This window comes from Microtus pennsylvanicus, chromosome 5 (assembly GCF_037038515.1).
Source record: "Microtus pennsylvanicus isolate mMicPen1 chromosome 5, mMicPen1.hap1, whole genome shotgun sequence".
Classification (NCBI taxonomy): Eukaryota; Metazoa; Chordata; class Mammalia; order Rodentia; family Cricetidae; genus Microtus; species Microtus pennsylvanicus.
Window position 1 is genome coordinate 117,946,453 of NC_134583.1, and position 24,553 is coordinate 117,971,005.

The 24,553-nt window shown below is 35.9% G+C and overlaps 1 protein-coding gene across 1 annotated transcript in view; it reads left to right on the forward strand.

The window, feature by feature from the left end:
- Hells (helicase, lymphoid specific) overlaps nucleotides 1-20,120 on the forward strand; it is a 34,964-nt gene extending 14,844 nt beyond the window's left edge. Inside the window, exons 10-22 of the mRNA XM_075973967.1 lie at nucleotides 541-684; nucleotides 3,784-3,980; nucleotides 6,467-6,563; nucleotides 8,414-8,575; nucleotides 9,235-9,374; nucleotides 9,454-9,592; nucleotides 10,632-10,715; nucleotides 10,796-10,915; nucleotides 12,463-12,579; nucleotides 13,646-13,805; nucleotides 15,959-16,055; nucleotides 16,725-16,801; nucleotides 19,585-20,120. Coding sequence (XP_075830082.1) covers nucleotides 541-684; nucleotides 3,784-3,980; nucleotides 6,467-6,563; nucleotides 8,414-8,575; nucleotides 9,235-9,374; nucleotides 9,454-9,592; nucleotides 10,632-10,715; nucleotides 10,796-10,915; nucleotides 12,463-12,579; nucleotides 13,646-13,805; nucleotides 15,959-16,055; nucleotides 16,725-16,801; nucleotides 19,585-19,679 — 1,629 coding nt within the window. The 3' untranslated portion in view covers nucleotides 19,680-20,120. The remainder of the gene's footprint in view (nucleotides 1-540; nucleotides 685-3,783; nucleotides 3,981-6,466; nucleotides 6,564-8,413; nucleotides 8,576-9,234; nucleotides 9,375-9,453; nucleotides 9,593-10,631; nucleotides 10,716-10,795; nucleotides 10,916-12,462; nucleotides 12,580-13,645; nucleotides 13,806-15,958; nucleotides 16,056-16,724; nucleotides 16,802-19,584) is intronic.
- The last annotated feature ends 4,433 nt before the right edge of the window (nucleotides 20,121-24,553 follow it).

The window sequence follows — 24,553 nt, forward strand, 5'->3', positions numbered from 1 at the left end:
TTCCTTAAATAGTGAGTTCTGGATTGCAAAAGACTTGTTTTTGCACTTGTTTATAAGTGATTGTTTTTGTTTGTTTGGTTTTTTTTGTTTGTTTGTTTTTTGAGACAGGGATTCACTGTAGCTTTGGAGCCTGTCCTGGAAGTAACTAGCTCTTGTAGACCAGACTGACCTTGAACTCACAGAGATCTGCCAGCCTCTGCCTCCCAAGTGCTGGGATTAACCACCAGCACCTAGCTTGTTTATAAGTGCTTGCTTTTAAGCACAAGTACTGCAGACACATGCTATCTTGTCTATGTCCTTGCCTTGAGAATACTTGAGAAGAATATGTTCCAGAATTGACTTACTCATCTGTCTCATAAACCGTTTTGTTTTTGTGGGTTTAGGGGTGCTTTTTTCCCCCCATTTTCTCTTATGTTAGCCAAATGATTTATTAAGTTGACTTATTTTGTCATAGGGAAATAGAACTTAAAATTATCTTCTAGAAAGTCATTTGTTTATTTTTCAACTCATATTTTGTTCTGAATTAATATAATCTTATAGATTCCTACTATGTTGTATCATGGAACCCGGCAGGAACGTCGAAAATTGGTAAAGAATATCCACAAAAGACAAGGGACACTGCAGATTCATCCCGTGGTAATCACATCATTTGAAATAGCCATGAGAGACCAGAATGCTTTACAGGTACAGATAGATGGCTGTAGTTCATGACTCAGATTTTTAAATTCATGCTCTTGCCATCCATTAACACTTGTTTCATTGTGGTTGAAGTAAAGTACTTTGTATTTCCTTTAGAAGCTAGAGCCTTTATAGAAAGATTGTGTTGAAAGTTGTTGTCTGTTAGAATTAGAGACTCTTGACATTTTAAACTGGCCGTATTAAAGTATTACAATCAGCCATACATATATACATGGATCTGATCTGTAAATATGTTATAGATCAATTTGAGAACTAGTAGTTGTGTGTGATTTATTGGTTCAGTTTTATTCAACTATGACTAGAAATCGTTATTTTTACATGTAGTTAATTGCTTTTTTCTCTCACTACTCCAGCTGAATTACATGTATCACTACTCCAGCTGAATTACATGTAGTTGTTACTGCTTTGTATTTCTGAGCCTGAGGGAGTTCCCTTAGCACTTTCTTTCTTTTTTTTTTTTAAAAAAAAGATGGGGCTTCTTCATGTCCCTAGCTGTTCTGAAAGTCACTGTGCAGATGTAGCTGGCCTCAAACGCAAAGATTAACTAACCTCTGCCTCCAGCATGCTGAGATTAAAGGCATGTGCCACCACTGCCCAAATCCTTAGCTTTTTTTTTTTTACATGAAGCAAAGAAAGTAGCATAGATAGTGGCTAAAATATTACATCAAAACACACAACTCATAGAAGAGTAGTAATAGCTAACACACCCACAGACAGTGTTTATCAAATGTTCCATTTTTGTATGTGATATTGTTGAATGTGATTTGGCAGTAGCCATAGCTCTATAGTTATAAAAATGTGTACTGTTAAAAATTAACAATAGCATCTGGTGTCATGATTGTAATCTTAGTACTCATAATGCAGAGGCAGGAGGATTACTTTGACTTGCGACTAGCCTGCATCACAGAGTTACACCCTATCTTCAAGGGGACACATACACACACACAAATTCTAAAAGCTATTTCTTTACAGTAAACATATAAGAAACCAATGTATGGGTAGGCGTGGTGGTGCATTCCTTTAATCCCTGTGCTTGGCAGGCATAGGTATGCCAACCTGGTCCACATAGCTAGTTCCAGGCCAGCACTACATAGTGAGAGCTCACTTCAAGTAATATGGAGTGCTTGTAATTCTACATGAGAATTCTTCGACCTAAGTAACTACTATTGAGGTAACAGATATAATTTATACATAAATCAGACCATACATTCTCCTTTGTAACTTGATTCTTACTTAAATATGTAACCTGAAGACTCATGATTTATATTTTCTTCACCTTGCCTATATTGACAGTGAAGCTTCCTTGTCAGTTCCTATTGCTAGTTGTGAAAGTCTTTCTTTCCCACTGAGCCACTGAACTGTTGCTAAGGTTTTAGCTTTTGTTGGTAGTGGAACTGAGGTTGGTGTTGATGACTGCAAAGTTATCAGTGCTTACTTACTAGTAGGTTTCATCTCATTTCCCTTTTTGGTTTTTCTCTTGTCTTTCACTTATTTCATGTTTTGTGTTTTATGTTGCACTTTTAAATACAAGTTTTGTAGTGGGAGATTATTCAGATTATTTGGCTTTTTATGTTACCAGAAAAGTAAGCCCCTTTAGTTGTTATATTTAAAAAGCGGTAATACTTTTTTTTTAAATTCTGTTGGGAATTAACTGTATAAAGTTTAAATGTACCTCATTTCATATTTTTTTATCCAAGTTGCTAATCTTTCTTTAAGACAAAAAAGCTTTTTGTTTTTTTTTTTTTTTTTGGTTTTTTGAGACAGGGTTTCTCTGTGGTTTTGGAGCCTGTCCTGGAACTAGCTCTTGTAGACCAGGCTGGTCTCGAACTCACAGAGATCTGCCTGCCTCTGCCTCCCGAGTGCTGGGATTAAAGGCGTGCGCCACCACCGCCCGGCCAAAAAAGTTTTTTTATTTGATGTGATGGGTGTTATGCCTGAATGTATGTGTACCTGGTGCCCTCTGAGGTCAGAAGAGATCATTGAATCCCCTAGGTTTTGGGTAACAGACGGTGAGCCTCAATGTGGGTGCACAACCCAGATCCTCTGGCAGAGTAAGAAGTGGTTTTCTTTTTTGTTGTTATACTTGTTTTTCTTTCTTTTCTTTTTCTATTTTTCGAGACAGGGTTTCTCTGTGTAGCTTTGGAGCCTGTCCTGGCACTCTGTAGACCAGGCTGGTCTTGAACTCAGACCCACCTGCCTCTGCCTCTTGAGTGCTGATATTAAAGGCATGCACCACCACCGTCTGGCTTTTTTTGGGGGGACGGGGGTTCAAGACGATGTCTCTGTATATCCCTGGCTGTCCTGGAACTCACTCTGTAGACCAGGCTGGTCTTGAACTCACGGATCCTCATTTCTGTGCCTCCAGAAGGCTGGGATTAAAGGCAGGCGTGCTTCACCACCACCTGGCTGCAACAAGTGCTTTTAACCACTAAGCCATTTCTTAGTGGTTTAAAAAAAACAAAAAAAAACAGAAAATAACAAAAAAAGATTATCAGTCTTATTATGTAGGTCTCAAAATGAAAGTTTCAAAACTGCTTTGAGATTTTGGAGCAAGCTGGTCTGGTGTTTCACACCTTTAATACTAGCCACTCAGGAGGCATACACATACACAGGTGATCTCTGAGATCCAGGCTAGCTAGGAATACATAGAGATATCCCAATTAAACAAAATAAATAAAAAGTAAAAAATAAATAAGTAATGAAACCATATTCTGGAGTACATATAACCAATAATAGGGTTTTTTTCTTTCATTAATCTATTAATATTTTAATGCCAGTTTTTCAGGACTCTAATGTCACATGGCAAAGCACCAAGGGGAAAGCTAAACATGATTTTGATTTCAGAATGAATAAAAATATTAACAAGTGATATCAGGGGGTTTTCAGTGAAGGAACATAATTGGCACTGGGTTTATGAATTTAATTATTATTATGACAACAGGAGAAAAGAATAATCCCAATAGATAGTAAAATGACATTTGATGGAGTTCAATAAATGTCCCTTAAAAGAAGTCTTACGTTTAGAAGTGTTTTGAGCAAAAATTATGAGAATGATTCTTAAAATTTCTTCTATTCATTTTCTAGCATTGCTATTGGAAATACTTAATAGTAGATGAAGGACACAGGATTAAGAATATGAAGTGCCGGCTAATCAGGGAGTTAAAACGGTTCAATGCTGATAACAAACTTCTTTTGACTGGTACTCCTTTGCAAAACAATTTATCAGAACTTTGGTCATTGCTAAACTTTTTGTTACCAGATGTATTTGATGACTTGAAAAGGTAAGTAAGGTAGTTACTTGTTTTCTGTTTTTTGTTTGTTTGGTTTTTGACCTTAAAAATCTGTGTTCTTAGCTGAAACTGATTCCTTTCTTTTTGGTAGCTGAATTTAAATGATATTTTAGCCAATTTGTATATATATGAATATATATTTGAATATATATGAGAGAAGATAAAGATTTAAAACATTCAGGTTGATTAAAAGGAAACAAAACAATCCCTTAAGGGACTGCGAAGATGGCTCAGCAAGTGAAGGCCACTAAATCTGAAGGCCTGAATTCAGTTCTGAAAGCCCGTACCAGGCAGTCAGTGACTTTTGCATGTTTGCTTTTCTGTTTCCCTTCCTGTGTTGTGTAACATGTGTACAACCCTTCCACAAATAAATAATTTTACAATACCTTAAAATGTTTTTCCTAATTAAAATACTAGTTAAACATGAGCTTTTTAATTCTAAAATGCTTTCATTTTATATGGATATTTTACAGGATAGCTCAGTCAGATGAAGAGTTTAGCTGTGTTCTTTATTTCATATAAGGAAGTCTGGTTAGAAGTTGTTAAAAATATGACTAGTTGGCACCAGAGAAAACTTTGAAATTCCCAGTTTCAACCTAATATTTTTGTTGGTATATTTGAAATTCAAATTATATTTTCCAAAAGTTTCTAGAGAATTATCTTCAGATTAGAAAAAGATTCTATTAGTAAGAAAAACCAAAGTGAAATAAAGCAGAAAGATTGAGAACAAAATGTTGTAGGAAGCTGTTTGTTTGTTGGAAGCTGCTTGTTCCTGGCTGTCCAGACTCAAAATAATCACACAGAAACTGACTACCTCTACTCTGCTCTATCACAGGCCAACACATTTCTTTATTCATTAACCAATAAAAGCAACACACAACATACAAGGGACTTTCCACACCAGACAAAATAATTGAGTGATATTTATGTTGGCATTAGAAAGCTAATTGAATATGAGAAATCTGGTGTTTTATCTTGAGAATGCATTTTAAGTTTGATTGTTCAACTCTGACATAATGCCAAGCTCTTATTGTAACTATGCAAACATTTTTTAAAGGATAAATTTAAGAGATCTATGAATTAGTTTCAAGGTGCTAATTGAAAACTTAATTTTAAAACCATACATCGAGTTGTCTATATTTGAGAATACGTGGTCTACTATATGAATATCTGCATTCTTTAAACTATTTCCTCCCTTCTTAACATGTGGAAGAACTAATCAATCCCCTTTTCAGCTTAATATTATAGTTATATTGAACTTAAAAACTTTGAACTACGTGTGGTAGTGCATTCCTGCTATCCCTTTGCTGAGGAAGGAGGATTGAGAGTTCAAAGCCGGCCTAAGCTATGTAGCCAAAACCCAAGGGCTTAGGATATAAGTTGTTGGTATGGAAAGCCCTCTGTTCCAGTCTTAGCATCACACCCACTCTTAACATGTATGTGTAACAACAGCCATATGTTAGGTTTATACCTGTACAGAGATACCATTCAGATTTGGTTTTCAAAAAGAGCATCATCACTTATATACATAACTATTCTTAAATGTTTTCATAAAATAAGTGCTTTGGACTGGAGATGTAGCTCAGTGAAAAAGTTTTGTTTAGCATATTTGAAGCCCTGTTTTCTATTCTTAGCAGGACAAAAGCAAATGAACAAGAAACTTTTCATTCTATAATTTGTATTTGACTTGTATATGATTATCTTTTTTAGAAAAAATGTCTTCTTTCAGATTTCAGAACAATTCTCATGGAGTAAAGATTTTAATTGAATTTTAAAAATTGCCTTTAATACACAAGCCAATATGAGATTGATGCTGTGTATAGTGGCATATGCCCATAATATCAGCATTTGGAAGCTGGGTGTAGTGGTGAACACTTTTAATCCCAGCAATCAGGAGGCAGAAGCAGGTGGATCTCTATGAGTTTGAGGCCAGCTTAGTCTACAAAGTGAGGTCCAGGACAGCCAGGGCTGTTGTTACACAGAGAAACCCTGTCTCGAAAAACCAAAAATAAAATAAATATCAACATTTGGGGACAGGGGAGTTAAGACCAGGAGGAGTTCATGGTCAAAATTGGCAAAATAGTGAATTTGAGTTCAGCCTGGGCTAAATGAGACCCTGTGTATCTCAAAACAAACAAACATATACATACACACTAACAAAACAAAAAGCAAAAAAACTATAAATAAATAAGAATTAATTAAAAATATGGAACTAGCCGGGCGATGGTGGCGCACGCCTTTAATCCCAGCACTCGGGAGGCAGAGGCAGGCGGATCTCTGTGAGTTCGAGACCAGCCTGGTCTACAGAGCTAGTTCCAGGACAGGCTCCAAAGCCACAGAGAAACCCTGTCTCGAAAAACCAAAATAAATAAATAAATAAATAAATAAAAAATAAAAATATGGAACTATATATATGTATCATGTAAGTATAATTGAATTCATGTGTTAGGTTAACTTGTAATCATTTTTTTTTCTAGCTTTGAGTCTTGGTTTGACATCACTAGCCTTTCTGAAACTGCTGAAGATATTATAGCTAAAGAGCGAGAACAGAACGTTTTACATATGCTTCACCAGGTGCCGAACCTCCTTATTCTGCTCACTTCATACTTAAAAAATAAGTAATTCTAGGGTCTTAACCCCTGTAGTAGAGACTTGAACAATGAGTCACCTTAAATTTAATTTCTTTCCCCTACTTTGACTTGTCATATTGATTTATGGCAGAAACTCAAATAATCAGCTAAATTTACATTTTTTGGTTTACCATTTTATTTATCAGCTAGACAATTAAAAACTTGTAGGTTCATGCAATATTTGCCAATAATGTTTATGTGGTTTACTTCCTTTCATCGTTATTGTCTAATCCACTTGTGTTTCATGCTTCCTGAAAGTCTTATTCCATTCTACCATCCATCATACCTACGTTTACTTTAGACAAACTTTCAAAGATCTCATAGGCTTTTGAAGCATTTTGATTGTGTTCTGACAATTTTATTCAATTTTTTAATTTTTCTATTTATGCTCATTAAAAAAAGGTGAAACAGTAGAAAATAAAAATAATCCTTTCCGGGGGCTGGAGAGATGGCTCAGTGGTTAAGAGCATTGCCTGCTCTTCCAAAGGTCCTGAGTTCAATTCTTGGCAACCACATGGTGGCTCACAACCATCTGTAATGAGGTCTAGTGCCCTCTTCTGGCCTGCAGACATACACACAGACAGAATATTGTATACATAATAAATAAATATTTTTTTAAAAAAAATCCTTTCCAAGTCCTCATCCTTACCTGTATGTTTATTGTGTTGTTTGTTCTTCCATACCCCTGTCAACTGTATATGCATTTGTTTAGGTATATTTTGTGAATTAAACAGTTTTTCATTACAGAAGTTATTTTTACTATGCTTTAAAAGAGATTAAAGTTTTTCCTGTGTGAATATTTGGCACATTATATTTTATCTCTTACTGATTTTATTTAAAGACAGGATCTTGTTATGTAGCCCTGGCTGGCCTCACTATATAGACAGGGACTTTGTTTTGATGGATGTTATATAAGTTTTTCTTGTTTTTTTCTTGAGTGTTGGGCAGACACATAGTTTTTATATCAATATTTTTCCTGTATTATAAATTAGCTTAAAATATCTTTTCTTAAATCTCTTCCTGTTTTCTGTTTTCATAGAAGAGATTTCTGGGTTAAAGGGCTTGTCTTTACAAACAGACTCTTTGGTCTAAATTTTATATCACCTGTTGCCTTTATTTTGGTAGTGTGTCCCAGATAAGCGTTCTACCATTGAGCCATTTCCCCACCATATTACATAGGCTCTATAAAAACAGGCAGTTGTTCTCCAGGAAGAATTTATATATCTGCCAAAATTAAATTGAAAAAATTAAATTAAACTAGTTGGTTTTGTTTATATAAACCTGGGATTAATCTCATTACCATACCAAAGATACTCAAATGTCTGGATTTCTTATAGTTATTTTGTGAATTATATGTTTTAAAACCCATTTCTCAACAATGGTTTCTAATGTATGCTACAAGTAACTTACTGGCATATATGTTGTAATTATTTTTTTCTCTACATATATTTGTGTAAACTTTTTTTCTCCTCCCTGAGACAAGGTTTTTCTATAGATCAGCTTGGCCTCTGACTCATAATCTTCCTGCTTCTGCCACTGGAGTGCTAGATTTAAGGCATAAGCAACCATAGTCAACTATTTGTGTAAGCTTGTAATGGTGTCTTTGAGTATATACGTGTTTATAAGTTATCAAGTGCTAGTCTAGTATGGGGAAATCTCAAGGAGATACTTTAGGAAGAGGAAATCTCAAGGAGAGATATTCAAGAGTAAGAAAGGGTTTATGGTGGCTCAGTGTTCTGGTTTGGGGAACAACAATAATTAATGCTCACTTATTTGTTTATATTTAAATTTTAGATTTTAACTCCATTTCTACTGAGAAGACTGAAGTCTGATGTTGCTCTTGAAGTCCCTCCTAAGCGAGAAGTAGTTGTTTATGCACCACTTTCAAACAAACAGGAGATCTTCTATAAAGCTATTGTGAACCGCACGATTGCAAACATGTTTGGATCTTGTGAGGTAATAGTTGTTTTGAAGTAACTGTAAATGAGGTGACTTAATTTCATGACTGATTTCAGTTTTTTGTCTCCTCACCTATTTTCAGGACTTTGTGGGTCAATAGGCTCAAAGTAGAAGGTACTTTATGTTAACTACAGTCCTCCTACACTTTAAGTGATCATCTGTGTTTTGTTTTGTGATCATTGGAAGTACTTGTTCAAAATGTGCATATCTAAATGTGCAGTAGCGTGGGTTTGATGACAAAAAGTCAGACTAATCATCACCTAGAGAATGTTCTTGGAGAGACATATTTATTATATGTAGTAATGGGTTTTATAAGGACATTTTCATTCAAGTATATCATGTACATTGACCACAATTATCCTCCTGCATCCTATCAACCCCCACTCTTGGAGTTCATTTTGCAACCACAGGATCTTTGAGAATCACTTTTCTAAAGGCTTATTGACTAGGCGAACTCCCTTCAACTGTTTTTCCTTTTCTAAAGAGGTGTCAGTAAACAAGAGGATTTGAGAGTATTCGAAATTTCCATAGTACATATACCGTAGTAAAAGTTGCAGTGGGGTGTATGATTATCAGGTATACATAAAAACATACTTTATTCATATTTAGAGCTTCAGCAGTTTTTAAACAGGTGGCTTTTTATGTATTCTCTTTAGAAGGAAACAATTGAGCTAAGTCCTACTGGAAGACCAAAACGGCGAAGTAGAAAATTAATAAATTACAGGGAAACAGATGAATTTCCTAGTGAATTAGAAAAACTAATAAGTCAGATACAGCCAGATGTAAACAGAGAAAGGTAAGTGTTTAAAGACAAATTTAGGTATTTAAATTGTATTTTTTACCTTTGTCATACTTATATGCTGTGTTTTTGGTAGGAGTATTGTGGCTGTTAATATCCCTATAGAATCTGAAGTTAATTTGAAGCTGCAGAATATAATGATGCTGCTTCGTAAGTGCTGCAATCATCCATATATGATTGAATACCCTATAGACCCAGTCACACAAGAGTTTAAGGTAAATATCATTTAATTTAGTTTTTATTTTCTGTGTTTTTATATTGAAGCAAAACATTTTTTGATAGATTAAATACTATGCTGTTTTGTTTCATTAATTTATTGATTTTTTTTTTTTTTTTTTGCCTTTTTTGAGATAGGGTTTTAACTTTGTAGCCAGGGAACTCGCTCTGTACTAGTATTTGCTTGCCTGGGCTGGGATTCAAGGCATGTACCACCTTGCCTGGCTTATGTTTATATTGTAGTTATATGTGTATGCCTGTGTGTTTGTGGGTGGCTTTGTGCACATGTGCCTGAGGAGGCCAGAAGGGATCGGAACCCTGAAACTGGAATTATAGGTGGTTATGAACAGCCTGGAAAGTGCTGGGAACTGGAAGAGTAGTAAATATCCTTTTAATTGCTAAGGGAGATCTCTAGCTACAAAGTATTTCCTTTAAAAATTACTTATTACCATTAGTGTGTATATGTGTGTTGTGTGTATACCACAGCACACCTGTGGAAAGTCAGGACAGCTTTGTGTGTAACATTGAAGGGCTGGCTTGTTGGGATTTCTGTCCAATTTTTATTTTTTAACTGAGACTAGCCTCAAGCCTTCTTCTATATAACTGAGCCTAACCTTGGATTTCATTCCTCCTGCTTCTGTCCCCTAAGTGCTTGGATTACGGACATGTGCCACCATACCTGACTATACAAAGTGTTATATTTCATTGATAAGTTCACAATTAGACTTTAATAATTTAGTCAGTTATTGTTTATTTTCCCCCTTTAGAGTCTTTTTTTTTTCTTGGAAAGTAACTTTCAGTTTAAAAAGACCAAATAGTCACTTGTCATTAAAATTGAACTATTAAGGCTGTTATAAGGGTGTTATAGCACATGCCTTTAATCCCAATTCACCTACCACTTGAGAGAGAGGCACATGAATTTCTGAGAGTCAGGCTAGTCAAGGTGACCATGTTTTAAGAAAGAAGTGAACTATTAAAATGGCAAATGATTGGTCATTATAGTAACAATTTTCTTTCTTTTTCTTGTCTACTTTTAAGATTGATGAAGAATTGGTAACAAATTCTGGGAAGTTCTTAATTTTGGATCGAATGCTGCCAGAACTTAAAAAAAGAGGTCACAAGGTTGGGTATTTCTGATAAGAATTTTAACCATTTAGTTTTTCATGAGTCAGTATAGACATTAAGATGTATTTAAATTTCAGGTGCTGGTTTTTTCACAAATGACAAGCATGTTGGACATCTTGATGGATTATTGTCATCTTAGAAACTTCACATTTAGCAGACTTGATGGGTCCATGTCTTATTCAGAAAGAGAAAAAAATGTAAGTCCATACACATGAAGTTATCTTTGTAACTTCTGTTGTCATCTTTGAATTAATATGACTAAAATCCCTGTGATAGGATCAAAGACAAGCATTTTCATTTAGTACTAACAGATCTTAGTTTTGAGTCTCATACATGTAATCTTCTGGCACAGTCTTAGATATAATAATGTCCTACTTAAGCACTACTGTAGATAATAAGGCATTGCTTTCTGATTTTCATCCCATTTTTCATCTTTTAGCATGAAAATTTTAAAGTGTGTGGCAGTTAGAAGGACTTAGTTGACTACTATTATTCCATCTAGAACCTGCCATTAACCATTGCTCCTTTTCATCATTTGAGATACATCAGTCCATTGCATCTATTCAGCATTCCCTTATTCTTGTTGTTGTCGTTTGTTGGTTTCTATGTGTAGCTCTGGCTATCCTGAAACTCTGTAGACCAGACTGGTCTCAAACTCAGAGTCACCTGCCTTGGGCACCCGAGTGCTTAGATTAAAGGCATGAGCTGGTAATGCCTGGCTAGGTTTTTTTTTTTTTTTTTTTTAAGATTTGGTGCCTGTGAATCCTAGAAGAGGTTATATAAGCTCCGGGACCTGAATTCCAGCCATTGGGAGAGAAATAAGCATTCTTACTCACTACACTATCTCCAACCTCTATTTTTAAAGCATTTCTTTGTGTTTTCTGTCATGTGGGTAACAGGGATTGACCTCTTGTTGTCAAGTTTGGAGACAAGAGCCTTTTACCCTGGAGCCTTTTTGCTGGGCAATGTTTTGTGTGACATAATTGCAGTGTTTGGTCCTGGCCAGCTTTGAACTAGAGTGTGGCTCATATTGGAGCACTTAGCCTTACTTAGCCTTCCGACTGCTGTAATTATAAGTGTGAACCACCGTGCATGACTATCTATCTGTCCTTGTGCGTTTAAATTATATATTCTTCGTTGACTTTTATATGGTTTAGGATAAGAGTTACTTAACATGAAGCAAAGTATGTAATGTTGTTTTTGAGTGACATGAGCAAAATTTTTTTCCATACTATCCATCTCATTTCTTATACTGTTTCCATTATTTGTGTTGTTTTATGTATATGTTGGTTGTGTGGGTTTGCACATATGCATGCACCAAGACAACAATTGAGCATAGAGCTCATTAATTAGCTAGGCTCTCAGGCTGGTGAGCTACAGCCTGTCTGCCATTTAAGTTTCTTTCACCAGCTCTGTCGCTAGTGACATTTTCATAGGTGCCAGGGATCTGAACTCAAATCATCTTGCAGGTAGGTACTTTACTGGCTGAGCCATCTTTTTCACTGTTTTTACTTCTTTTGTTACTGAGTATGACATATAGCTTTAACAAAATAAAAATATCATGCATAGTATAAGTGCTTGAAAAGTAAAGTTTAAACATGCAGAGGTTTTATTAGCTATTATAATTGTTTCCTAGTTTTGTTGAAAAAGACAGTGATATTTAAAATTAATGCTTTCCACCCGTCAGTTTTAAAGTTTTTTTTTTTATTTTAATGGCTTATGTTTATGTTCCTTTTGCTTTTAGATATACAGTTTCAACATGGATCCAGATGTTTTTCTTTTCTTAGTGAGTACACGAGCTGGTGGTTTAGGCATTAATTTGACAGCGGCGGATACGGTTATCATTTATGACAGTGATTGGGTAAGAAGTATAGCAATATGCTGACTATATTTCTGTGCTGAAATTTTCATCCTTTATTACATATATTACAATTGTATTTAAATGCCTATTTGCAGGTAGGAATTTTTCATCAAGTTTTCTGCCTATAAAAATGACATACTTTCAGAGTATTAAATAATTTTGAGGGCTGGAGAGATGGCTCAGAGGTTAAGAGCACTGACTGCTCTTCCAGAGGTCCTGAGTTCAATTCCCAGTAACCACATGGTGGATCACAGCCATCTGTAATGAGATCTGGGGCCCTCTTCTTGCCAGTAAGCATACAGACGGACAGAACACTGTATACATAATAAATAAATCTTTAAAAAAGTTTTTTTTTGAAACACATTCAGTGTGTGTGTGTGTAAGTCAGTAAGTAAGAGAGAGAAAGACAAGTAGCTATCAGAGGACGACATACAGGAATTAGTTCACCATGTGAATCCTGTAGCCTGAATAATAAAGTCCCAGAGACAGATATTGGGGTTCAACACACTGAGCTCTGCTTCTCTTTTAGACAGATTCAATCTTACGTAGTCCAGGGTGACCTTGAATTCACAGAGCTCCTTCTGGCTCTGCCTCCCAAGTCCTGGGATTAAAAGAACGCACCACCACTCCCTGGCCTGTAAAGCTGACTTGTGGCTGCTTTGCTTTCTGATTTCAGGCAAGCTTTATTTATTTAAACACAAATACTATACCACTATACCTGAGGATTAAACTGAGGTGGTTAGGTTTTCCCCATTGAGCCATCTCTCTGTAACCTGTGGGAGCATTTACATAGAAATTTGTACACCTGTTCTGTATGAGTGGTAACTGATGCAGTCATTCTGGAATTTAAAGTGCATCTAAAAATCACTTCAAAGTTTCTTATCATGTACTTGACTGTTAAGTTTTTTTAAGACAAATTTTCTGTATCTCTGGCTGTCCTGGAACTCACTCAGGCTGGCCTTGAACTCAGAGATCCACCTGCCTCTGCTCCCATAGTGCTGGCCCCACAAGTTTAAGTTAATTTTAACATGATTCTGCTAACTGTACCTTTCTTTTCAACTTTAAGAATCCCCAGTCTGATCTCCAGGCCCAAGATAGATGTCACAGGATTGGTCAGACAAAGCCAGTTGTTGTATATCGCCTTGTAACTGCAAATACTATTGATCAGAAAATTGTGGAAAGAGCAGCTGCTAAGAGAAAACTGGAGAAGCTTATCATCCATAAAAGTAAATGATTTTTAACTTGTTTATAATTATTTTTTTATTTTTGTGTATATGTATATTGCCTGCATGTATGTCTGTCCCCCATGTACAAGATTAATGCTTAGAGATACCAGACAAGGGTGTTGACTCACCTGAACCTGAAGGTATAGATGGTTGTGAGCCTCTATGTAGGTGCTAGGAACTGAAACCAGGTCCCCTGTAAAAGTAGACAGTGCTCTAAACGTGAGCCATCTCTCCAGCCCTCTAAGTGCTATTACAGGTAACATTACATGTAAGTGATGTTTTTTTTGTGTTAAGTATTTCCATTTTTGTTACTTTCTAAAGAAAATTAATACAGCTTGATGACACAGGATTTAAATGTGCGATAGGGGATTTGGAGCTGCTGACAGCGTACATTGAGTTGCTGTTCATAGACAGAGACTCAGGGATTAGATAACTATTAAGGGAAAGGGTCAAGAATAATGAACCTTTGGGAGTTCATTGATATAATGTCCCCAAATCTGTCATATAAAACTTAACATAATGCTTTGCATATTTCTGGTAAAATATTTGTTTACCAAAACCTTTAAAACTTAAGATATTTCTGGTAAAATATTTGTTTACCAAAACCTTTAAAACTTAAGACCTTTCAAGATAATGAATATTAGATGCCAATGGTATTTCATAATAGTAATATCAAATTCCATTTAATGTAGCATAGATTCTTTGGAAGGGGAAAATGAGTGAGGAGCTTCATGTCTTATTTCCCAAGGTTTCTAGGGATACCTTTTTTTTTCTTTTTTTTTTTTTTGGAGTGTTTCAAGACAGTGTTTCTCTGTGTATCTCTGACTGACTGTGCTGGAATTCACTTATATGTACCAGGCTTAAACTAAGAGATCTACCTGCCTCTGCCTCTCAAGTGCTAGGAAAGATTAAAGGTGTGTACCACCACTGTCTGTCCAAGGATAGTTCTATTTTTAAGTAGTACAGTGGATACCTAAGGAAAAATTGAGCTTAGGATTTCAATTTTTTATAATAGTTTTCTGTCTCCACATTCTGGCTCATTGCTATTTTTTAACTTCATAGTCTTTATTATTTTGTGTTTATGTATAGTTGTATGTATATGGGTGTATGCACTCACAAGTATATTGGTCAGAGGATAATTTTAGAATTGTTTCTGTCCTACCTTTACATGGGTTTCAGGCATTTAATTCAGATCATCAAACTTGTTGGCCCTCATACCTGGTTTTGATGGAAAAGCAGGTTAGATTTGAGATAAAATTAATTTGACTTGGTAGAAAATTTAGGTTGTAGTTAAAAATTTCAGAGTGAGTAAAATGAGCCTTGTCTTTCAAAAATTTTTAACTTGTGTTAAGAAATCCGATAAAATTATAATTAATTAAATGTTGAACCTAGTTTTAGTTTACATAAATTTTATCTATGATTATGTATTCTTAAGTCTGTAGTATTTGAAGATACTAATTTTAAAATATTAAGGAATATAAAAATACAGACTTATTGAAATGCAGTATATACATATGATAAAATACATAAATGTTAAGTGTGCAATTTAATGATTGTGACAAACATACAACTCCAGAAAGTCCATTGTATCCTTTTCAGTCATTCCCCGTGCTTCTTTGACACACACTGTTTTGGTTTTGGTCACAGTGTGACAAAATAAATAGTTTTCCACTGTTTAGCTGTGCTGTTTTTCTGTTTTTGTTATATTTTGAGATTCATCTATATGTTATATATTAGAGCAATTTTATTAAACTCAGTAGTTCATTTACTTGTTGATGGACATTTGAAATACTCTCAGATTGTGTTTATTATGAATAAGCTGTTTGAATCATTGTTTATATGTTGTTTTTATAGAGGGGCTGTGTTTATCTGTTTGTAAATATCAAACCTTTTCTAAATTTCCAAAAAAAAATGTATACTTCCAGCAAGAACTAAGGGGTTTTCATTTTTCTTCTTTTATGACAGTCTGAAAAAAAAAATCTTTTGAAAGTTATCGGTCCGTGAATGAAATGGCACAAAACATAATTCGTAAATGTTAAATTTTCTTTCAAATTGTAAGCCTCGTTCCTGGTTTGTAATAGATTGTAGCTTTCAAAGAAATTTATAGTATGAATTTGTTGATTTGTTTGTTTTGATTTTATTTCCCTTTCTAGATCATTTCAAAGGTGGTCAGTCTGGGTTAAGTCAATCTAAGAATTTCTTAGATCCTAAGGAATTAATGGAATTATTAAAATCTAGAGATTATGAAAGGTAAGTTTTCTCTAAATTTTATAATATATATAGCTAGGTGTATAGGGAAGGAGAGAATGAGAATTCTTTTGCCAGTGGGCCTGTGTGGAGGTCAAAGCACAACTTGGTTCTCTTCTTCTGCAATTTGGATCTTGGGGATTAAGCTTAGGTCATCAGGTTTGGTGGCAAGCACCTTCACCCACTAAGTCATTGTGTTGGCCCCAAATTTTTTAACTTTTTATTTAATCTATACAGATGTTTTTCTTGAATGTATATCTACAGTATGTGCATACACAGAAGCAAGAAGAGGGCATTGGATCCCCTGGAACTAGAGTTAAATGTTGACAGTTATTAGCTACATGGTGGGTGCTGTGAATGGTACACAGGTCCTCTGGAAGATCATTCAGTACTCTTAACCCCTGAGTTACCTGTCTAATCTGCAACATTTCTTGTTCCACCCCTACCCTTTTTAAGATTTATTTATATATCATGTAGATAAGTGTTCTACTTGCATGTATGATGTGAGCCACCATGTGGTTGTTGGGAATTGAACTTAGGATCTCTGGAAGATCAGTCAGTGCTCTTAACCTCTAACCCATTTCTCCAGCTCCTCCAGCATTTCTTAATTTAGAAAAATGTAATGCATAGTTCTGAGTATAGTCTGATAATATTTGGATCTTGTTTTTATAGGGAAGTAAAAGGATCAAGAGAGAAGGTCATTAGTGATGAAGACCTAGAATTGTTATTAGATCGAAGTGATCTCATAGGTGAGTATTGGTCTTTTTCGTAATGAAAACTTTAAAACATACAGAAAATAGTGTAATGAAGCCTTTGTGTAGTACGTTCAGCCATAATTGTTCACAACATTTTATAGACAGAGACTGTGCTTTCATTTCCCAGCTTCCCAGACCCAAAAAAATCACACAGAAACTACATTATTTACAACACTGTTTGGCCAATGGCTCAGGCGTATTCCTAGCTAGCTCTTACATCTTAAATTAACCCTTTTCTATTAATCTGTGTATTGCCATGAGGCTGTGGTTTACCAGTATAGCATGTTACTCCTTGGGCAACTACATGACCTCTTCTGTTGTAGGGAGGCCACTTGTTTGTTCCTAGCTGCCCAGACTCCCAAAGTAACCACACAGAAATTGTATTAATTAAATCACTGCTGGGCCTATTAGCTCTAGCTTCTTGTTCTATTAGCTCTTACATCTTAATTTAACCCATTTCTATTAATCTGTGTATTGCCATGTGGCTGTGACTTACCAGCAAGGTTCAGGCTTGCCTGCTCCCAGTGGCAGATACATGACATCTCTTGACCCCGCCTTTCTCCTAGCATTCAGTTTAGTTTTCCCCCACCTACCTCTGTTCTGCCCTCCTATAGGTCCAAAGCAGTTTATTCATTAACCAATAAAAGCAACACATGTGCAGTCTCCTTCAACTCTGCGTATTCTCTCTGTGTCTCTGTTCAGATTTCCCACATTAACATTTAGTAAGTCCTGTTCCTTGCTGTTTCTCTTTTGTTAAAGACTTAAAAATCAAACATCTGTCTTGAAATTATAACCATGAGTACTTCTACATATTAAACTGATCTGTCCCCTCTCATAATAAAGATCTTTAAATATTTTATTTTACTTGTATATATATTTTTCCTATGTGTGCTTCTGTGCACTACTTGCATGCTTGGTATCCCCAAGGGGCAGAAAAGGGTCTTGGATTCCCTGGAACTGGATTTATAGGCAGTTGTGAGCCACCATGTGAGTGTTGGGAATTGAGCCAGGGTCCTGGAAGAACATACTTAACCACTGAGCCATCTCTCTAGCCTGAAAGGCTTTTGTAGCTTGAATAATAAAAGCCCAGAGACAGATACTGGAGTTCAAGCTAAAGATCAGAAAAGCAAAGTGGCTCTTATCTCAGCCACAGATTGAAATGGGTGATTCTGCCTACATGAATACTCAGACTGAGACTGACTGAGCGTGAGCTCTGTCACCTCCATTTTATATACCTCTCTAGTGCTGGGATTAAGGGCGTCCACCACCACCACCCAGCCTCTGTGACTAACTAGTGTGGCTGCTGGGATTAAAGGGGTGTGCCACCACTGTGTGGTCTGTATGCCTGACTAGTGTGGCTACTTTGCATTCTGATCTTCAGGCAAGCTTTATTTACTAAAACACAAATAATATACCACCATAGTTTTTCTTTGTTTCTTTTTTTAAAAAAAAAAAAACAATTCTTGTGAATTCTTGACTAGCTTTTAAAACTTAAATTAACCCATAGTTCTTGACTGTGTTTAGCCATGTGGCTTGTACCTCCCCTCAGTGCAGCATTCTCATTTTGCTTCCTCTGCATCTGGCTGGTGACTGTCTGAGCCTTTCCTCTTCCCAGAATTCTCCTAGTCTGCTTGCCTTGCTTATACTTCCCGCCTGGCTACTGGCCAATCAGCATTTTATTAAACCAATATGAGTGACAAATCTTTACAGTTTACAGTATACAAAAGCATTTCCCACAGCATACATGCGCCTGTAACCTTCATTATGAGAGGTCAGGGGCAAGGATGGAGCATTGTTCAGGCTTGTTGGATTCCCACTAGTTCCAGATTCAGTGATAGACCTTGTCTCGGGAATAAAGGGAAGAATGATAGAAAGGACACCTGGTATCCTCCTGACTTTGTTCTTAGGTTTGTACACACAGAGATATATATACATTGAGGGATGTTTGTGTGTGTGTAGCACACATAGAGCTCACTATGAAAAATATTTTTGTTATATTAATGCTAAACAATTCTGTGAAACATGATACAAATTTGTTCTGGTTCTAAGATGGAAGTAGTTTTTCATGGTATTTTCCTTCTCTGATTTAAAAAAAAGTTTTGTTTTTTTAATTTTATTTTTATGAGTGTTTTGCCTGCTTGTGTGTCTGTGGCAGGTACATCCCTGGTTCCTGTAGAGGTCAGAAAAGGGTGTCATATCTTGGAATTGGAGTTATGGATGATTGTGAAATGACATGTATGTGTTAAAACTCTGCAAGAGCTAAGCATTTCTCTAGCCCTCTTTTTCAGCTTTCAAACTAAGCATGATTGTCTCCAGCTCCATTACTAATGGAGCTGGAGAGGTGGCATAGCACTTAGAGGAAGCAAGTTGGGTTCCCAGCACCCACATGGCAGCTAACACCTATCTGTAACTCCAAGATTTGACACCCTTATACAGACACACATGCAGGCAAAACACCACTGAAAGTAAAGTAAAAATAAAATTTAAAAAATTGAGAAAATAACCAAATAAGTTTTGTTTATATAACTTTGTATATATAGATTTAGACCAGCAAAATGAGGCTTCATATTGTTTCCTCTGTGCTGTTTGAAGCTGTAATAAAGACAGTGTTACAGGGAGCTCTATGGGTAAAAGCAAGAATATCCCACATTTCTATGGATTTTTTATATTTTGGAGAGAGGACTTATGTTTCAGCATCATATTAGAGAGTTCTTACGATTTTTAAAAAATTTTATTATGTCTTTAAAAATGTATGCGTCCTAATATTTCTCTCTTAGATCAAATGAAGGCCTCAAGACCCATTAAAGAGAAAACAGGGATATTCAAGATACTCGAAAATTCTGAAGATTCCAGTGCAGAATGTTTGTTTTAAAGCAGCGCTAAATGGTTTTTAAAAACTTTTACATCCATCCTGGTAACTTGCCTACTGGCTTTGGATTTTATAAGTTTATATAATGTAACTAGTATTGTTACATACTTGAAGTTCTAATTTTCTGAGATTTATTAAGTACAAATTTCCTATTAAATTTAGATTTTTTAGGTAGTTTTTGGGACTGGGTTGTACTTTTGAGTATGGTCTTTGAATATTGTCTAATATGTACTTAACTGTTGACAAGTTTATACAGTCTTCCTGTGGAAGTTTAGTGTCTCCCCCAACCCCTTTAGTTATGTAATTCATGGGATTTGGACTTCAGTTATGGAGCAGGGTTTTGATGGGGGAGATTGATTGAAATTGTACTTTCTGTTGCCGAAGTAAATTGTTTGATTTTTGAGTCCGTAAGATGACTTACCAAATAAAAGTTTATTGTAATATTATCTCATCACATTATTTTGCCAGGAAACTAGTAATTTAGTTAAAATAATAACAAGGCTTAACTGATACTGGGATTCAATGGTATTGGCTGACCTGACTTAATTCTTTTATAAGGACCGTCATATAACAATTTCAGCAAAGCTCAAAGGCATTGTAAGGTCTTGATAAAAACCCAGATTTTGGGAAAGATAACATTGTTCAAAGCAAGAATAGGAATCAAAAGGAAAAACCAAGAGAATTTATAGAAATAGAGTGCAGATACAACTAGAGTGAAGAAAAGACCTCAGTGTGTAAGAAACTTAGCCAAAGTAAGGGATCATACCAGCCTCAAAGAAAACAATCTAGGCTCTGGGTGGAAGGTTTATAAGACAGTGAACAAGAAATCTTGTGTATACCCTGCCTAGGAGGACATGTTCAACAAGCTGTGTATTTACTTTCTTTTTTAAAATTTGTGTGTGTGTGTGTGGTTGTTATTAGATCTTTGAACCTTCTGGCATTTGTACTGAGAAATAAACAGGTTTTCTGGAAGAGCAATAACCATCCAACTGAAGAGTTGCTTTTCAAGCCCCAGATCATATATTTATTGATTGTCCTTTGGGAAAACGTTATATGTGTCTATATTCAAATGAAAGGACTTTAGAATAATGGAAATAAAAGAAGAAAAACTTTTTGAAAAAGCATTTGATCAAATAAGAGACCTTTAGGTTAAATAAGACCTGCAGGTGTTTTTGTCTAATAATATGACTGTTTTCAACAGTCATAAAAGTAGGTAGAGTTGTCCTGCATGGAATTAATCACAACTTGGTGAGTTGCCTAAAAGTTGTAAAAACCTTTATACTGTTATTTCTTCTAAAAAAAAAATGTTTTCTTTGGTTCAGAGATCAGTGAACTTTCAGGAGTCAACTTTCTCCACCTTTTATGTAGACTCTGGAAATCAACTTGGTACTCAAGGCTTTTATCCCACTGAGCTGTCTTGCCAGCACCTGTAACATCTTAAAAATGTGAATATTTTATAGCTTTACTTCTATTCTTAACAAGTTTTATTTAGTACCTCCTCCCTCTCACCTTACTCCCTATTACATTGAGAAAATAGAAACAGGACTGGAGAAGTAGGTGGCTCACAAATATCCCTAACTCCAGTTCCAGGGGATCTGATGCTCTCTCCTGATCTCTTTGGGCTTGCATTTGATGTAGAGACATATACAAGCAAGCAAAACATTGATATAAATAAAATAAATCTGAAAAAATAAAATGGACCAGAGGCAGAAGCAGGTGGATCTCTGAGTTTGAGATTGTCCTTCATGAAGATCTTGGAGCACTGTGATAGGATCTTTTTCTCATTACCAGTGTACAGTACAGTTTTACAGAGTATACACGTATGGCATGATTTTATGACTAGTGAATATTGTAGATAAAGTTTTCAGCTCTGGTTTCTAAAGTATTAAATATTGTTTAATGCAATCATTAAAAATTGGCTTGGGATGGGGAGCTAAAGTTATGATTCAGCAGTTAAGAGTACTGACCACTCTTCCAGAGACTGGGACTAGATTTCCAGCACCCAGTTGACAGCCCACAATTACAAGGGATCTGATGCCCCCTTGGCCTCTGCAGACATCAGGTATGCACATCATAGACAAACTTAACATGTAGGCACAGTGTCTGTACATGTAAAGGGCAGGTATTATTTGGGGCCTTCATAAATTTCAGAATGGTTATGAGGTTAAATGTCTAAAAACTGCTAATGTGTAGGGTGTGCTACCTCCAATAACTTATTTTTTTCACTTTTAAGACCTGCCCATATTGCTGTACACTTAGTTCTTCAGTGTGTGTCCATATTTTACCTACTGCTGTATTGCTTTTCATAATTTCTGGGTGAATTTTCACTTTGTTAGTGTTTCACAACCTTTCTGATTTGGGCCATTCTGATTATTATAAAGTACCATCTTGTTTAAATTTTGCTTCTTCTTAGTTTTTATTTTTGTCAGTTTTGCTATAGTTTTACATGTATAATATATGCAAGAATCAGCTTCAAGGTTTATTTAATCATATTTCATTGTTTTATATATTCATTTTTTGTTTAAGCTGTATTATGTAATTGAAATACCTTAGTATTTTAAAAACGTTATTTTCTATATTCCTTTAGATAGATATATTTCATAACTTTCTTGGTTATATTTTCACTGTTATTTATCTGTTTCCTAAATCTTTATGATTTTCTTGTTAACTCAAGGATATTTTAGATATTTATGTTGTAGGCTTTTTATTTTTTTTTTTTTGAGACAGGGTTTCTCCTGGGACTCACTCTGTATACTAGGCTGGCCTCAAACTGGCTCCCAAGTTCCCAAGTGCTGGGATTAAAGGCATGCACCACTGCTCGGCTGGCATATTACTTTTAAAAGTTAACTCTTGTTGCTTTTTGCCTACATTGCATTATTTTCAGAAAACATGATTTGTATGATGCTTTTTTTTTTGCTTGCTTGTTTCTTTTGCTTTTCTGAGACAGGTCTCCTGTAGCCTGGTCTGGCTTCAGCTACATTTTGTATCGAAGGACGACCTTGACCTACTGATCTTTCTGCCTCCACCCTTCAAGTGCAGGCATTGCAAGTTTGCACCATCACACATGTATATGATCTTAAGTTTTTAGAAGATACTTTGTGGCCCAATATGGGATTAATTAGTTTGTGAATGTCTTCATTTATACTTGGAAGGAGTATACAGTTTTTGATTGTTGCTTTACAAATTATTTTTTTAATAAATATCTATAAATCTATACTTGCTTAATTTGTAAACTTATTTCTTAAGTTATGGGTGGGAGAGATAGTTGAGCAGTTAAGAGCACTGTCCGTTCTTCTAGAGAGCACAGGTTCAATTCTCTGCACCCACATGGCAGCTCACAACTGTAACTGCAGTTGCGCCTTCACAAAGAAATACATGTAGGCAAAACAGCAACGCACTTAAAATAAGAACACATCTTTAAAAAAATTTTAAAGTTCTAAATTAAATCAATTTTCTGTAGAATTATGCTGTTTGGGTGCTAGAGAGATGGGTCAGAGGTTAAGAGCACTGGCTACTCTTCCAGAGGTTCCAAGTTCAATTCTCAGCAACCACATGGCGGGATCTGATGCCGTCTTCTGTTATAAAAGTGTATATGCAGATAGAGTAACTTTTTTTAAAAAAAGGAATTACATTGTTGGTGCCTGGCAGTGGCACCTAACTTCCTTCCTTCCTTCCTTCCTTCCTTCCTTCCTTCCTTCCTTCCTTCCTTCCTTCCTTCCTTCCTTCCTTCCTTCCTTTTCTTTTCTTTTAGAACCCTAGTATTTGGTTTTACCTTGGTCTCAGGACTATCTAGCTTCAGGTACTTGGTGTCAGCTATGGGTTACATCTTTCGGAGTGGGCCTTAAGTCGAATCAGATTGGTTGGTTACTCTCACAAGCTTCATGCCACCATTGCACCTAGTGTACCTTGCAAGCTGGACACCATTGTAGGTCAGAAGGTTTGTTACTGGGTTGGTGTTTACATTTCTCCTTTGGTAGTGTGCTGAGTACCTTCCTGTACCAAAGACAGATTGCAATTCCAGTTGTAAACTTGGTAAAGGAGTCTCATTATCTCACTCTGTATGCTTAGAGGGTATTGACTGTTGCCATCTTGAGGAGATAACCTATTATTTAAAAGTGAGGTGCCTTGGGGCCCTGAGAATAGGGATAGGATGAATTTGACCGGGCACAGGGCCAGAGTGAAAGTCAGCCTAGGGACAGTGACGAGTGGGAGAATGAGGCCCAAAGGTTGCAAAGTTCAGGTAGCAGGAGACTTGTGTAAGTAGTGCCGTGGGGAGGAGGTGCTAGGGTAGTTTGGTAGCCCCGAGACTGAGGTAGCCTCAAGCCCTCATGTAACTGAGGCCAATACTTCTGGTACTCCTGTCTGCACTTCCTAAGTGCTGGGATTATATGAATATATTACCATGCTCGTTTCTTTGTGGTGGTGTGGTTTCCTTTGGGATTAAAACTGGGGTTTTGTATGTGTTAGGCAAGCACTATGCCAAGGGAACTGCATGTTTTTATTTTTACATTTCTCTAATTAAAAATATTTTTATTACAATTATATATTACATTTATTTTGTGTATATGTGTGCATGTTTCTACTTTTCACATCATTTCTATTAACATTAAAAAATTGTTTCTAGGGGGCTGGAGAGATGGCTCAGCGGTTAAGAGCATTGCCTGCTCTTCCAAAGGTCCTGAGTTCAATTCCCAGCAACCACATGGTGGCTCACAACCATCTGTAATAGGGTCTGGTGCTCTCTTCTGGCCTTCAGACATGCACACAGAAAGAATATTGTATACATAATAAATACATATTTAAAAAAAAATTGTTTCTATTTTCTCATGCGCCATTATAACAAAAATAGCTGGATTCTTACTTGTCTCCTCTCATAG